At 49.0% G+C, this 16,597-nt stretch overlaps 1 protein-coding gene across 1 annotated transcript in view; it reads right to left on the reverse strand.

The window, feature by feature from the left end:
- Positions 1 to 13,884: 13,884 nt before the first annotated feature.
- Muc5ac (mucin 5AC, oligomeric mucus/gel-forming) overlaps positions 13,885 to 16,597 on the reverse strand; it is a 29,287-nt gene continuing 26,574 nt past the window's right edge. Inside the window, exons 44-49 of the mRNA XM_028867963.2 lie at positions 16,156 to 16,281; positions 15,978 to 16,076; positions 15,382 to 15,501; positions 15,128 to 15,185; positions 14,902 to 15,010; positions 13,885 to 14,531 (exon numbers count right to left, since the gene is read on the reverse strand). Of these exons, the coding sequence (XP_028723796.1) occupies positions 14,294 to 14,531; positions 14,902 to 15,010; positions 15,128 to 15,185; positions 15,382 to 15,501; positions 15,978 to 16,076; positions 16,156 to 16,281 (750 nt within the window). The 3' untranslated portion in view covers positions 13,885 to 14,293. The remainder of the gene's footprint in view (positions 14,532 to 14,901; positions 15,011 to 15,127; positions 15,186 to 15,381; positions 15,502 to 15,977; positions 16,077 to 16,155; positions 16,282 to 16,597) is intronic.

Below are 16,597 nucleotides of genomic sequence, written 5' to 3' on the forward strand. Positions count from 1 at the left end.
TTTGTGGTTAGTATGAAGGGTGTTGTTTCCATAATTTCTTTCTCAGCCCATTTATTGTTTGTGTATAGGAGGGCTGCTGTTGTTTTTGTTTTGTTTTGTTTTGTTTATTTTGTATCCAGCTACTTCACTGAAGGTGTTTAAGAGTTCCCTGGTAGAATTTTTGGGGTCACTTATGTATACTATCATATCATCTGCAAATAGTGATTCTTTGACTTCTTCCTTTCCAATTTGTATCCCCCTAGATCGCCTTTAGATGTCTTACTGCTCTAGTTAAAACTTAAAGTGTTTTATTGAATAGATAATGGAGAGAGTAGACAGCCTTGTCTTGTTCCTGATTTTAGTGGAATTGCTTTAAGTTTTTCTTTATTTAATTCCATGTGGGCTGTTGGCTTGTGGTATATTGCCTTTCTTGTGTTTAGGTATGTTCCTTGTATCTCTGATCTCTCCAAGACTTTATCATAAAGGAGTATTGGACTTTGTCAAAGGCTTTTTCTGAGTCTAATGAGATGATCATGTGGGTTTTTTTTCCTTTCAGTTTGTTTATATGGTGGATTACATTGACAGATTTTTATATATCGAACCATCCCTAAATCTCTGGGATGAAGCCTACTTAATCATGGTGGGTGATCTTTTTGATGTGTTCTTGGATTTGGTTTGTGAGTATTTTATAGAGGATTTTTGCATCAATGTTCATGAGGGAAATGGGTCTGTAATTCTCTTTCTTTGTTCAGTCTTTGTGTGGTTTGGGTATCAGGGTGACTGTGGCCTCATAAAATGAACTTGGCAATGTTCCTTCTGTTTCTATTTTGTGAAATAATTTGAGGAGTATAGATATTAGCTCTTCTTCGAAAGTTTGGTAGAATTCTGAACTAAACCGTCTGGCCCTGAGTTTTTTTGTTGTTGTTGGGAAACTTTTAATGGCTACTTCCATTTCCTTAGGGTTTCTTTTGTTGCAACAAAATACCATGACAAAAAGCAAGTTGGAAGGGAAAGGGTTTATTTGGCTTACACTTCAACATTGCTGTTCATCACTGAAGGAAATCAGGTAGGAACTGAAACAGGGCAGGATCCTGGAGGCAGGAGCTGATACAGAGGCCATGGAGGGGAGTTGCTTACTGGCTTACTTCTCATGGCTTGCTCAGCCCACCTTCTTATAGAACCCATGACCAGCAGCCCAAGAATGGCATCACTCACCATGGGCTGGGTGCTCCCCCATTGATTACTAAAAGAGAAAATGCCTTACAACTGGATCTCATGGAGGCATTTCCTTAGCTGAGGGCTCCTTCCTCTGATGACTCTATCTTGTGTCAAGTTGACACACAAGACCAACCAGTACAAGGTCTTTTTAAGTTGTTTATCTGGTCTTGATTTAACTTTGGTAAATTGTAGTTATTGAGAAAATTGTCCATTTCTTTTAGATTTTCCAATTTTGTGGAGTACAGATTTTTTAAATATGACCTAATGATTCTTTGGATTTCCTTAGTATCTGTTGTTATATCCCCCTTTTCATTTCTGATTTTGTTAATTTGAATATTCTCTCTCTGCCATCTAGTTAGTTTGTATAAGGGTTTGTCTATCTTGTTGATTTTCTCAAAGAACCAACTCTTTGTTTCATTGATTCTTTGTATTGTTCTCTTTGTTTCCACTTTATTGATTTCAACCCTCAGTTTGATTATTTTCTGCCTTTTATTCCTCTTTGGCGAGATTGCTTCTTTTGGTTCTAGAGCTTTCAGGTGTGCTGTTAAGTCACTAGTATGAGATCGCTCTAGTTCTTATGAAGGCACTTAGTGCTATGAACTTTCCTCTTAGCACTGCTTTCATAGTGTACCATAACTCTGAGTATGTTGTGCATTCATTTTAATTGAATTCTAGGGAGTCTCTAATTTCTTTATTTGTCCCTTGACTCAGTATTGATTTAGTAGTAAGTTTTTTCAGTTTTCATGAGTTTATAGGCTTTCTGTTTTTTCTGTTGTTGAAATCTAACTTTAATCCATGGTGGTCTGATAAGGAACAGGGAGTGATTTCAATTTTCTTGTATCTGTTGAGACTTGTTTTGTGCTCAAGTATATGGTCAATTTTGGAGACTGTTGTGTGAGGTACTGAGAAGAAGGTATATTCTTTTGTGTTTAGGTGAAAAGTTCTGTAGATATCTGTTGGATCCATTTGAGTCATAACGTCTATTAGCTCCATTATTTCTGTTTAGTTTTTGTCTGGATGACATGTCCATTAACGAGAGTGGGATATTAAAGTCTCCTATAATTAATGTGTGAGGTTTGATGTATGATTTAAGATTTAGTAATGTTTCTTTTACAAATGTGGGTGCCCTTGCACTTGGGATATAGACATTAAGAATTGCAATGTCCTCTTGGTGGATTTTTTTCCTTTGAGTATGAAATGTCCTTCTCCATCTCTTTTGATTAATTTTGGTTTGAAGTCTATTTTGTTATATTTTAGAATAGCTATACCAGCTTGCTTCTTAGGTTCATTTGCTTGGAAAAAAATTTTCCAACCCTTTACTCTGAGCTAATGCCTATCTTTGGTGGTGAGGTGTGTTTCTTGTATGCAGCACAATGATGGATCATGTTTTCATATCCATTCTATTAGCCTGTGTCTTTTTATTGGGAAATTTAGTCCATTGATGTTGAGAGCTATTAATGACCAATGATTGTTAAATTCCTGTTATTTTGTTGTTTGTGGTGGTGATGGTAGGGTGTGTGTGTGTGTGTGTGTGTGTATGAGTGCAAACATGTGTGTATGTGTGTTTCCCTTTGGGTTTTGCTGGTATGAGGTTATTGCTTGTGTTTTTGTGGGTGTAATTAACCTCCTTGGGCTGGAGTTTTCCTTCTAGTACCTTCTGTAGGACTGGGTTTGTGGTTAGGTACTGTTTAAATTTGGCTCTGTCATGAAATATCTCATTTTCTCCATCTATGGTGATTGAAAGTTTTGCTGGGTATAGTAGTCTGGACTGGCATCCGTGGTCTCTTAGAGTCTGCAAGACATCTGTTAGGCCCTTCTGGCTTGTAGAGTCTCCATTGACAAGTCAGGTGTAATTCTAAATTCTAATAGGTCTGCCTTTATATGTTACTTGGCACTTTTCCTTTGCAGCTTTTATTATTTATTCTTTCTTCATTCTGTATGTTTAGTGTTTTATTATGTGTTGGGGGAACTTCTTTTCTGGTCTAGTCTATTTGGTGTTCTGTTAAGTTTTTTCTACATTTGTAGGCATGTCCTTCTTTTTTTTTTTTTTTTTTTTTTTTTTTTGGTTTTTCGAGACAGGGTTTCTCTGTGTAGCTTTGCGCCTTTCCTGGAGCTCACTTGGTAGCCCAGGCTGGCCTCGAACTCACAGAGATCCACCTGGCTCTGCCTCCCGAGTGCTGGGATTAAAGGCATATGCCACCAACGCCCAGCTTGGCATGTCCTTCTTTAAGTTAGGAAAATTTCCTTCTATGAATTTGTTGAATATATTTTTGGGGCTTTGAGCTGGGTTTCTTTTCCTTCTTCTATTCCTATTATTGTTAGGCTTGGTCTTTTCAAAGTGTTCCAGATTTCCTGGATGTTTCATGTTAGGAAATTTTTAGATTTAACATTTTCTTTGACCTAGTGAATCTATTTCTTCTGTTGTATCTTCAATGCTTGAGATTCTCTCTTCCATCTCTTGTATTCTGTTGGTGATGCTTGTGTGTAGTTCCTGTTCACTTACTCAGATTTTCCATTTCCAGAATTCCCTCAATTTGTGTTTTCTTTATTGCCTCTATTTCCATTTTCAGGTCTTGAACAGTTTCCTTCACCTGTTTGTTTTTTCTTGGCTTTTTTTCCCCCGCATTCTTTAAGGGATTTATTGATTCTCTCCAACTTTTTGTTTGTCTTTACCTCAATTTCTTTAAGAGATTTTTTTTTCATTTCCTCTTTAAGGTCCTCTTTGTAAAGTTGGTTTTAAGGTCATTTTCTTGTGCTTCAGCTGCATTAAATTGTTCAGGTCTTGCTGTGGTAGGATAGCTGGGCTCTGGTGGTGCCTTATTGCCCTGGCTGTTGCTGATTGTGTTCTTACACTGGTGCTTAGGCATCTGGTTTGGGAATGATTATAGGCCTAGGTGTTGATTCCTAAGTTTGTCTTTGTTAGATGGGTGTTTTGTTCCTTGGTTTCTGTTTTCTCTCTTGTCTTCCAGCCTATGTGTCCAGAGGTTCTAGTCCAGTAGGGTGTTTCTGGGGGTGGGAGGTTGTGGCCTGCAAGACCTCTAGAGTTTGACTTTGCCTCTATGGTCCCAAGCCTCTGAGGTTCTTGGTACCTGCTTGGTCTCTGGGGTTCCTAGTGCAGTGCAGCTTCCTGTACAGCAGAAGTTCTGCCAAGTTTGTGGGCTGGAATATGGAGCTCGGGGAGGGGTATAGTTGGAGACTGTTGGGCCAGCTTTAGGGAGTGTTAGCTGGCTGTGGGCAGTGTTTTACCTTGGGTCCCTAGTATTGGCCTGGCCTCAGGTAAAGCAGAAGTCTTCTGCTGATGTTAGGGGGCCAGAATATGGAGCCCAGAGAAGGGTGTGCTGTCTGGGGCTGTTGGGCAGGCTTTAAGGAGTGTTAGCAGGTGGTGGGTGGTGTCTTATCTGGAGTCCCTGTGAACCACCTGGCCTCCAGTAAAGGAGCCAGAGGTGTGGGCCTAGATATGGAGTCCAAAGGAGGCCATGCTCAGCTCCTGTTTTTGCTTGTTTGTTTGTTTGTGATGTTTTCAAATTAGTTTTGCAAAATCTAGTCTTTGTCTTGTGTGGTCACTGAAGGCTCTATGCATTTATGATACAAGTGCATGGATGTGTATGTGCACATATGTCCATGTTTATTTGTGTGAGTGCAGGTAAGAAGACAACCTCAAGCATTAGTCCTCACCTTCCATCTTATTTGATGCAGGTCTCTTTTGTTGGTTGCCACTGCATACCCTAGGTTAGCCGGCCCGTGAGCTTCCAGAGAGTGTCCTGTATCCATCCCATCTCACCGCAGGACACTGAAGTTGCAGATGTGTGCTACCATGCCCTGCTTTACATAGGCTCTAGAAATTCCATATCAGTCCCACACTTCCTTGGCAAGTGCTACACCCCCTGAGCCATCTGCCCAGCCTCCAGCTCTGGTTTCTTTAACTCATGTCTCCACTAGTATTTTGACAAGTATTTCCTTGAATTCCAGGGGCTTCTCCTAGATCTGCACCTTGGCTCTGTGTTGAGGCCTCCTACAACAGAGTCAAGTCCAAGGTGGGACGGACCCTGGTGGTGAATTTCTAGTACATAGATGCTTGTAGATGCTCTCCTCTCTCAAAGACACCTCCTCCAGCTCACCTGGGTCGAAGGTGGTTTCCAGGAGGTTTCCAGCTATGTTCTCTGCCCCAGGAGTCTGTGTGTCTGTGATCTCTAGAAGCATTTATAAGCTGTGCAAGCTGCTCTTCCTGCTCTAGTTCCAAGTCAAGCAGAACAGAAGCAGCAACTATGCCACCCCAGTACATGCTGGCAGGTCAGAACACAAGCACACAGTACCCTTTGAGTACCATCTGCTTGCTCTTCCTGGGTGTGGGGAGTTGGAGGAGGCAGAGCCCTGGCGTTCAATGCCAGAGCTGCCAGTGGACAAGCAAGGACCTGTGACAATGTTTTGGAGATAATTTCTTCTTGATTCTTTGCTTCATTTCTGGAAAATGGACAATCTCCTAGAGCCCTGACCAAGTCAGTTTAGGCAGTGTCTTCTTGGTTTTGCTCTGACCCTGGCATTTGTGTGAAATAAAAAGTGCAAAGTTTTCCTGTATGCCGTTTTTTGCTGACTAGTTAATTCCTTTTTAAATACTATGAAAATAAAAGTTTTTGAATCTGGGTAAATAAATGAATAGGGCCCAAACGTCTGGTGTCACCCAGCTCCTGATGCTACAGGCCTGGGCTCCTGAGAAATTTAGTAAGAGAGAAGCTTGTTGTCTTAGTTAAGGTCTTTATTGTGGTGAATGAAAACATTTAATTGGAGTCATTCACTCACAGTTTCAGGGGTTCAGTCTATTATCATTATGATGGGAAGCATGGCAGCGTGCAGCAGATGGTAGCTGAGAGTCCTACATTTTGCAGGCAACAGGAAATTGACTGAGACACTGAGCTGTATCCTGAGCATAGGAAACCTGAGAGCCCACCCCCACAGTGACACACTTCCTCCAACAAGGCCACACCCACTCCAACAAAGCCACACCTCCTAATAGTGTCACTCTCTATGAGATTATGGGGGCCAATTACATTCAAACTACCACTTTTGTTTTTATAGCAGACAGCAGTCAACCAGGAGATGCATCACCCGTCACAGTGCTGAGGACCAGAGACTGAGTGCTCAGCCCTAAACAGGACATCTATACCACCACCCACTACTAAGGCTCAGGGAAGGGTGTGGGAGAGGAGAGGGGGAAATGTTAGAGTCAAAGGAATGGAGGGAGGGCCATGAAAGGGACGGCTGTGAAATGCTGCCTTTTGGACACAGTATGGCTACCACATGCATGAACTCACAGTGGCTATGGTTATCTGCACAAGATCAAGCCAGCCAGAATTCTGGCATAGAAGGGGGAGGTGCTGTCTTGGCCTTACCCCCTACTGAAGGGCTATGGGCCTGAGCACCTAAGTGAGGGAGAATCATTCTTCTTTAAGGGTGTGTCCACTGGTTAGCCTCCCATGATCCAGTGGATGCCCCACATCCATGCAGGTATGAACACTATTACCTGGACTTAGAGGGTAATAAAAAAAAGACATGAAGTTGTGGGGAGGCTGTGATAAGGGGGTTGGGGGGGGGGAATCGGGAGTAGATATGATTATATTTCATTGTTTTGTGTATGAAATTCTTAAAAAAATAAATGGGACAAAAGAGAAAAAATTTTCCTATAGAAGAAAGCCAATAAGAAAAGGGAAGGGATCAGAAAATCCTGGTGGGTACTACTCAGGCCAGAAAGGACATTGATGGTACCCACATATCCCCACAAGGCACTTATAAATCCCAGGGGAGCAACTTTTCAGTAAGGAAACCCTGAGTCAAGTGCCATAAGCCAAATATCCCAGTGACAGTCCAGCTGGGGGGGAGGGCACCCCTGAACATGACAGGGAGGGAAGACCAGGCTGAACTCGTGTCCCCTGACATGGAGAGCCAGATCTTGGGGTGCTATGCAAAAACATGCACCCCTGAAAAGATCAAGGTCAAGAAACACAGAAGCAGAGCTGGAGAGGTTGCTCAGTGGTTAGAATCATGTACTGCTCCTGCTGAAGACCTGAGTTTAGTTTCACTCAGGTAGAGCAGTCACAGCCTACAGTCCCAGTTGTGGGGAATCGATGCCTCCGGCCTTGAACAAAAAGAAAGGAGACACAAAGCAGCTCTGAGGACAGATCCCAGATGGAAGGAACTACACACACACACTTCTGTGACTCTGGTCATGAGTCAATAGCTGTGACAAATGAAGCCACAATGGCTGGGGGGTGGTCAAAGCTTTGTAGTGGCTCTCAGTGGGGTGGGGGGAGATAGCCTGGCCCTAGCATGGATGAGCAGGTTGGGGTGTAGGGTACAGAGGACAAGATGAGAGGCTCAGTATGGGAGTGAACAGCTATGATGGCAACCGGAGCCACAGGGTGGAAGTCAAACAGGTGAATGGTGACACTGTGGCCAACTGAACTCCTCTGGTATGACCCCCGCCCTGGTTCCAGGAAGACACACCCATATCTACCCGGTGAAGGGGCACACGTCTTAAACTCTGGTGGTTCAAAAAGAAGGAATATGTACATACAGAGTGCGTATGTAAGCACAAGGTGACGCACACAGCAAAGCACACATTGGTGAATCCAGGGAGGGAGCACGTGGGAGCTCTTGGTTCTATTTTTTGCAGCATACCTGGAAATTCAAAACCCTATCAAGATTAAAAAAAAAAAAGTCCCTCAGGATGCCTTGTGTTGCCTGTGCTTTGGAGAACAGGTGGATAGAAGGGTAGAGAGGGGCAGCCACAAGCCTCACCTGGACATGGATGCCCAGCTGAGGTCTAGACAAGGGCCAGGGAGAAAGTAAGGTCTCCAAAGAGGAAGAGGATTATGTCTCCAGGCTGAAATCCAGGAGTGGGTGGCACAGGAGTCTGAGACAGCTAGTGGATGGGGCAGGTGTTCAGGTGTCCCAGCCATGGCCTAGTGCCCCTTCCCATTTCCAACATGCCTACCCAGGGCCAAGGCCTTGCGATGGCTCTCCAAAGTTGGGCAGCCCAGCCCTGGCACCGATGGGCAGGTTGGGACATGTGAGGGGTTGGTGTAGAGGAAAAGGTGAGAAGCAGCCCCCTGCCACCGGGTTTGCTTAGGATTAGGCAGATTGAGGGAGAAGCAAACAAGAGCATGGCCTCGGTGTCCTGTTCCTGAACAGAGATGCCAAGTGGACAAACAGGCCCTTCCCTCCCCTCCAGGAACCCTGTTGTTGACTTGCTACCCGCGAGGTTTGCTGAGAGGCCGGTGACCCCCTCCTTCCATGGCCCTGTGCTGAGAGAGATGTCTGATACAAAAGCCAGCTAGACTCCCACACCCAGGCTGCACTGGCCTCTCCCCAACAAGCTCATACCACCTAGTCTCAGGGCCCCTGTGGTGACTGGGCTATGGAAGCCCCAACCCAGCCAAAGGACACACCCCATGCAGATCTGGGCACTGGGAAAGGGAAGGCATAGACCGCCTGCACAACTGGTCTCTTGTCAGAGACGTGGGCCCAGAAAAGTCCTCCACTATCACGTTCAGGTGTTTCCTGTCCCAGGGCCCTCTCATGTGAACCCCACAGGAGGGACATGGACAGTGTTTGGAAAGGAGCAAGGAAGGAGCCCATTAGCCGTGTGTCCATGCTCCTGGGACACAGGGTCAGACTGCCTGAGGCCAGCATGTTCTGAGTTGTTCCCAGCATCATCATGAGAAAGCCCAAAGGATACAGTGGATACCTAAAGGGATGACTTAGTCACGGGGTCTCTTGCCCATTCAGCTCAGACTCCTATGTCTGGGGAGGGGCTGCCAGCCGAGGTCCAGAGATGGTCAGCTTAGAGCTACTGTCACGTCCCTCCTTAAGAAGAGGGGTAAATGTGTTACTGCCTAAAGAGTGGACGAAGTCCCTTCCTGAAGAGCCAAGACTGTCCAGGTGAGCCTAAGCATCCACATCCATATATCAGCCTGGGACCTACAGGTATGACTGGACACACCCCCACCTGCAAACAAGTGAGCTATGACACTGAGCTCTCTAAAAGCAGAATTTGCAAACCAGCCCAATCGTCACTGCAGAGATAGTTTGGAGGTGTGGATACAATCTCAGAACAGCTGTTTAGTATCCCAGGTCTCAAAGAGCTGCCAGGGGCTTCCTAAGCTAACACAGGCTGTGGTCCCGGCAGGTACCTTAGCAGGGTACCAAGAACAAGGTCCCAGGGCACATTCTAAGTACGTGATTTCTATACTGGGGGCCTTCTTCCCAGTTCCCCCAGGGCTCACAGCAGGAAAGGGAGTCTCAGGGGTGCTTATCTTTTGTAGAACCTTGAGGCTCAGGAGTTACCTGCTAAAGACGGGCACAGCGTCAGTCAGACTGTGGGAGCTCGTCTGGCAGTGGGCCAGTAGGAACTGATCTACTCACAGAGGAAACCCCAGACCTTGCTTCATGCTGAGCCAGACTGTGTGGGGAGGAAGCTGCCCCTATCCTGGTAGAACTGGCTGGGGTGCGGGAAGAAATCCGATTCCAGAAATGACAGAAACATCTGACCCCCTGGGCTGTGTTGCAGTATGTGAGATAAGGTGTCTGTCTTCCCTGGGACAAGACAGAGGTGTGGGCTTCTCGGGGGGCTTACCCAGCTCTGAAACACAGCCGAGGTGCTGTCTGGGCCCTGTCAGGGCTCCTCTGGGTGGAGGGACTGGAAAGGAGCCGGGGTGTGAGTGCAGTGAGGCTGTCCTAGCAGGTGCCCTTAGACACCTCTATGCCCCTCAGTGTCCCGTGCTCAGACTAGGACCTCTGGAGTTTGCACCTCTAAGGCTGAAACCCTTTGTACTCTTACATGGGGCCATAGGCTGAGACACTACACAAGGATACTGTCAGGTAGACTGAGCTGGGCACAGGCCTGGGGACCTGTTGCTGGTAAAGTGGGCTTGGGCACTGCTTGCTGGCAGCTGGCCTGGAGTGTCACAGAACCCCAAGCTGTTTGCCTTGAAGGAAGATAGGTTTACACTTGGCTGTGTCAACTGTGATCTGTCTTGGGGACAATTGCGTGCCTATACTCTACCTGACATTCCCGCCCGGGCACAGAAATCCAGCACTCAGCAATGGGGCCTCAGCGGCAGACCAGAGTATGGCCTATAGGGTGGGCTTAGGGATCTGAACAGCCTCAGAAGTGGGGATGGGGTAACTATGGCCGCCACTACGGTGGCTGAGCATGTCTGCACATGCCTGCTCTAGGGTCCACTTCTGGTCATCTTACCTTGGGACTTGAGGACAGAAGCACTTTTTGCTTGCCTGTAGAAGCACCGAGGGGGTCTCTCCCTACTTCTGGACATAAGCACAGCCTCAAGTACCAACCCATCATTATCTTAACCTTTGGAAGACCGCAGGTCAACTGGAGTTAGGCAATGGGACCTGAGGAGGCCTCTGACCTCTGACCTCGGTGGACCACCCTCCCCTCCCAGCTTTGTATTGCTCCCTCTTGCGCATAGACCTCTAGACAGGGGTTCCCTTTCCACCCCACCTTCCCAGGACAGGAACTGCACCTTGGCTCTGGCCTCAGACTACGCAGGCTTCCCATTGTGGGTGAAAGCAAGGTGCTGGGTGAGGGGTCAGCCAGGAGCCCGCCCTGCCCTCTGCCTATCCAGTTCTCAACTTGGAAGCTCTCAAAACATGGAGGGTGGAATTCAACGTGGTGCCTCCTACACAGCCCCTAAAGTTAGTCCTTCTCAAGACCTCATGCCCTCCAGAGCAGCTGGGGCCAGCCCAGGTCAATGGGGCCCCTCATTCAGATATTTTAGCAGTAAAAGGTTTCCTTGCCCCATTCCACATAAAGTCTGGGGTGTGGGGTCAAGGGGTTACCCTTGTAGTCAGGGTGAAGACTACCACCAAGGGGTGTGTGGGCCCCTGTCCCGCTCTTCAGCTCTTTCCAGAAACAATGCATTGCACAATTCGGCTGAGGCTGCGGTGAGCAGGGGTGTGCAGGTAAGGAAGGTAACCACTCCCACCCAGGGGCATGCGATCTGGTTGCTTCCTGCCAGCACACCTGCCATGGTTCTAGGCAGAAGTGACGCCGAGGGAGGACCGCAGCCCATGGGTACTCCAAGAGTTAGGGGATTAGTCACCACCGTACTACCCCACTCTGAGAGGAAGAGGCGGCTCTCTGGGATACCTGATCCTCTCCAGGGGCAATGACGCTGATTAGGGACTGGCAGCCACTAAGAGGTCAGTGGGGTGAGCCAGGCAGCAGAGCAGACCTGCAGAGCCAGCCTCAGGGTTCACAGGATATGCTTCCTGCCTGCACCAAAGGTCACAGGGTCTCAGCCAGGGAGTGCCCCTCTCAGCACTGGTCATGGATAGGAATCAAGCCTTGGGGCAGCTCACACCTCTGGAAGTAAATAGCCCAAGCAAGCAGGGCAGCTGTAGGACTCACCTAGGGGAAGTCTGGAACCCCTAATATTGTGCAAGCGGGCACTTGTCTGCCTGAAACCCAATGCCAGGAAATAGTGAGAGGACTGCCATTAGGACAAAACCCTCTGTGACCTGGGGACCTGATGGACACTGGATATATCTCTTGTGACCCTGATTCCCTATGCTTGAAGACTATATTCAGGCAGAATGGACCTGGAGGTTTGTGGGAGCCCGTTCTCGGGTTCCTCGTGGCTTTACCCAGCAGGTCCGAATAGAGGATGATCAGGACCACCGGCCTGAGTGCAGGTGTCTGAGATGGTCTGCACTTGGCTGTGCTGGGGGAGGAGGTCTTTTGCTCCACCCCTTGGCGTCTCTATAAAAACCCTGGGCCAGAGACAGTCGGGGCCCGTTGGAATAGGTTCCAGGCCCTCTCGAGGCTATCCTTTATTTTCTATCTGTTTATCTCCGCGATATTCTCTGCAATAAATCCTTCTATCTAATATTTCCTGCTGATCGCACTCAAGAAAACTCTGGGGAACTGTGGGGGTGGTGGGTAAACGCCCCACAGAGGTTGCCTTAGGGACCAGCCCAAGCCTTGATCAGCAGGGCAGACAGACAGTTCTCCAGCTGAATCCAAAGCTTGCTGTCCAGTGGGAATGCTCGAAAAGAACTGAAGGGCTGTCCTTACTCTCTCTCTCTCAGACCCTGCAGCCCTGAGACCCTGGGAAATTCCTGTCCCCTCTCGGACTTCAGTTCTGCTTTGGGCTGTCCTCAAGGGACAGTCCACCCAAGAACAAAAGCCCAAAGGTGCAGAACTAGGTGTGCACCACCTTCTGGTGGCTTTGAGGAACACAACTGAACTCCCAAAAGCTGGTTTCCCATCAGGTCGTGAAGGGTTGCAGGTCACTGGGCCCCAGACCAGACCCAGCTGAGCCTGGTTCTTATATATGAGGCAGCATAAAAGAGAAGCAATGGACATTGAATTCCTGGAGACTGGGCTTGGATACGTGAGTCCGGATTCCCATGTATACTATGCTGGCCACCAGCATGCTGCCTTGCTGGGTGAGACAAAGACCTGGACATGAAAACTGTGTTCCTCCCCTCATACCACACCAGAGATAGTTAGATAGTCTGACCACACCCCACTCCATTCACTCTACACCTGCCCAGTGACCACAGGTCTGAGGACCCTAGCCTGAGCCCCAGGATGCCTCCAGGCATCAAAAGAGGTCTAGCTGTTTATCTCCTGTCCTGTCAAGATAGAGCTCCAGCCTCCTAGCAAATGTCTGGGTCCCAAAGCCTGACATCTCACCCCCCTAGTGTCTGCTCTGGGGACACTTGCCCCGCTGCCTTCCACGGGCCTGCTCTTGATGAGGTCCGGAGCTCCTGAGCACTGGAGCGTGGTATGTGCATGATCCTGGACCTGCCCATGGGCTATTCAGCCCCACTTCAGGCCTCTCTCTCTCGACAGTGGGCTACCCAGACTTGCTTGGCTCAGCCTGGTCACCACCAGGTCCCTTTCAATCATTCATACATTCATGCACTTACTCATTCATTCAACCACTTGGCCACCCATGCCTTCATCCGCTCACACACTAATCCATTGATTAATCCATTGATTAACACACATTAATCCATTGATTCATTCATTGGCTCACTCCCTCATTCATCTGTCCATCCATTTGCTCACTTATACATTAATTCGTTCACTCATTTATTCAATCATTCATCCACTTACTCCCTAGTTCACTTACCTAGCCACTCAATCACTTGTACACTCATTCACTCCCTCCATCATTCAAGCACTTCATTATTCATGTACTCACTCACTAATTCTATCAGTCACTCACTTATCCACTCATTCACTAATCTCCTCAGTCACTAGTTCATTCACTCACTCATTCATCCATTCACACATTCACTCACTAATTTACTTATTCAATCACTCACTTCTTTATTTACTCACTCATTCACTTACTCACTAATTCACTCTCTCATTCACTAATTCACTCATTCATTCATTCTCTTCCTCATCATCCTCTCCCAGGATGCTTCTGACTCTGAGCATCACCCAGGCCCTAGTTAGCCTCTGTGTACTAATTGTCACCTTTAGGACATATCCTCCCAGCAAATAGAGGCAGAGAACTCCCTAGTGGCCCTCACCAGGCTGCCAAGCCCCTAGTGAACAGCCTGAAGTATAAGGCCCCCTGAAGTCCAGGCCTGTCTTTGTTCAGTTCCTATATCTATGGACATGTTTTAAAAATAGCACACACACACAGAGAATCCACAAATGCTCGGAGTGTATTTATAAAACAAATTGGCCATTTTCTGAAAGGGGGCACAGGTGCAGGGCTGAGGTGGGAGTGAAGCCAAGCAGATAGATGATACTGCATTCAGGTGACTCATTCATGGGATCCTTTGATGATACTGAAGTTCTTTCCAAAGGAGTCCAGTGGTCCTCATGCTCCTAATCGGTGGATAGGATCTCTCCCACCTCCAAGGACAGCTGAGGTTGATGTCCCTCTTGAAGAGAAAGTGCTGGGTAGGTAGAAGGTCTGGAATTCAAGCCACTTGAAGAAGCAGCACGTGTCCTGCTGGCCTCAGGAGGACTTTGGGGCAGAGTGTTGGGACAGCAGTGCTGCTCAGTTTACTGGGAAGGCCCATGCACCTCCTCGCTGGCCCTGAATGCCGACTACTGGCCATGTTCCTTACTTCCCTTGGACTTGAACTCTGATTCTGAGGACTCTGGGTGGCTTGTGTCACCTAGAGCATGGCACCGCTGGCCCAGGCAGCCACACTTCTCAACCTGGGTGTAGCTGAAGGTGCGGCTGGAGCCGTCATCACAGCGCAGCGTCACACTCCTCTGCGAGGTTTGCAGCTCCTGGCAGCATTCACACTTGTGTTCCACTGTGTTGGCCTCCAGGGAGTACCTGCGGGTAGATCTGCTCAGTACCCGGCCCTGCCAGGAGCTGCCTGCACCTGCTACAGGCTCCGTGTCCAGTGAGCACAGTGCCAAGCTCCTGAGGTCTTTGTCACCCTGTGTACAAAACCCTACCCCTCTCACTTGCCAATGGCCCTGGGGTAAACGTTTCAGCCACAGCTGCCCTTGGCCACCAGGCGTCCTAAGTCTGCATCCAGAAGCTCAGCAGGTCATTGCCGCCTCTTTCTCGCCCTCCTGGTTCTGGCCCTCTCTGCCCTGCTTCTGGAGCTGAGTGCACCCCACCCCCCCACCCCACCCCCACCGCCCATTGCATCTCTGAACACCGTCCCCTGAGGCCCCCTGGGGCTCGGGGTGCGTACATGGAGGTGCTGTCCCCGCAGTTGCCCTGGCAGTAGGTGAGGCTCACTGGCCCCTCAGAGCTGCAGTTTTGCTGACGGATGATCTGCTGTCTTTGGTGTACCGTGCATTCTGGGAGGACAGGAAGTGAGGCAGAGGGTCAGTGTCTGCTCAGTCATTTCCTGGGTGCTCCAGGCTGGGATCAACCCCTTCCTTGTCAGACGCCCCCCCCCCCCCGGCCCCACTTACTCTGCTGGGGTAGGAGACAGTCATAGCAGCAACCATCTTCTCTCAGCTGAGCGTGGCCCTGTACCAACAACGGACCATTGTGAATGCCAGGGGCAACGAGGTGTCCGGAAATGGAGGAACGGCTCATGGGGCCAAATGTGAAGAGTAGTGGGGATGGCCCTCCACGGAGGGGACAAGCCTGATGGCCATGCTGGCCTCCCCCTCATCTCCAGGTGAGCTGCCTCCTCGGCTGGAGTGGGGAAGCCCAAACTTACCGGTGGACAGTCGATCTTGGGGCACTCCTTCTTCATCGTCACAACCGTGAATACATCTTGGAGCTGCTCACACTTATGAGTCACACAGGGGTCCTCAGGTTCCGGCCAGGACTCACCAGGCTGAAAGGAGGTCCCGTCTGCATAGTGAGCGCTCATCCTCTGACTCCCCCCAGCCTATCGTCTTCTAGGGAGACACTGGCATAGGCCAGGCCTATGTCTGCCAGAGATAGTGTCCCAAGTGCCCCCAAGGTTCAGGACCCTGCCTATTCAGCCTGGAGACCCCAAGACCCTGCCTGATCATCCCTGAGCCTCCAGGATTTAGGCCACTCAGGGTCCAGTGCCCCAGCCCTTCCGACCCGTCCAAGAGACATACCGGCCAGTATGGAGGGCGGGAGGGGGGGAGGGGAGGCAGGGGGGGCAGTTCAAATGCTATCTGTTTCGTGCTCTCTGTACCTGGGCCTGGGACTTTTCGTAGTTCCTTGGAGCGTGTGGTGGCTTTGTCCCAGCCTGTGTGGAGCCTTTGCAGAGCCTGTGGTCTGCTGTTCCTACATCTATTCCCCTTTCTGAGGTCACCTAGCACAGTCCCAGGTACTCACGAGGTAGAAGTAGGTGGAACTGTTGCTGTTTTTAACGAGGCAGCCCTTCTGTATACACTGGCCACAGCACTGCCCTGGCTTGACCTGGTACTCAAAGCCCTGAAGGGAGAATGGTATGCCGCCTGAGTTCAGGCCATTGGCACAGGGTGGCAAGAGCAGGGCTGGGGCCAGGACTCACCTGAGGGCATTGGATGTTGCTGCAGAGCTTATTCTCACAGCGGACCACAAAGACATCTGAATGGAAATTGCTGGGCGCCTCACACAAACATGTTTCACACAGGCTGGAGGAGATCACAGCACCAGGCTGGGGAGAGTCAGGGCTGGGCATTAGTGGGCTCAAGCTGGGAAGAGACCTGCCCTATACTCTGACTGGCCAGTTGCCCCAGCTGCCCACCAAGCTGATCCATTCTCTCGGAGATGATCCTTAACGTTACCTCATGGTGAAGAGATCCTAACTCAGGTGCTGTCCCAGGGCGGAGCTTGTAACTGTGTCTCTATGTCAGGGGACCCAAGATACTACATACTTGGAGAATTGGTGTGGGGGAAGCAGAGCTGGGGGAAGTGAGGTGCTGCCATACCCAGGGTGATTTCAGGGGACCAAGAGCTGCTAGAGTCCCAAT

The sequence above is a fragment of the Peromyscus leucopus genome, chromosome 1 (assembly GCF_004664715.2).
Source record: "Peromyscus leucopus breed LL Stock chromosome 1, UCI_PerLeu_2.1, whole genome shotgun sequence".
Taxonomy (NCBI): domain Eukaryota; kingdom Metazoa; phylum Chordata; class Mammalia; order Rodentia; family Cricetidae; genus Peromyscus; species Peromyscus leucopus.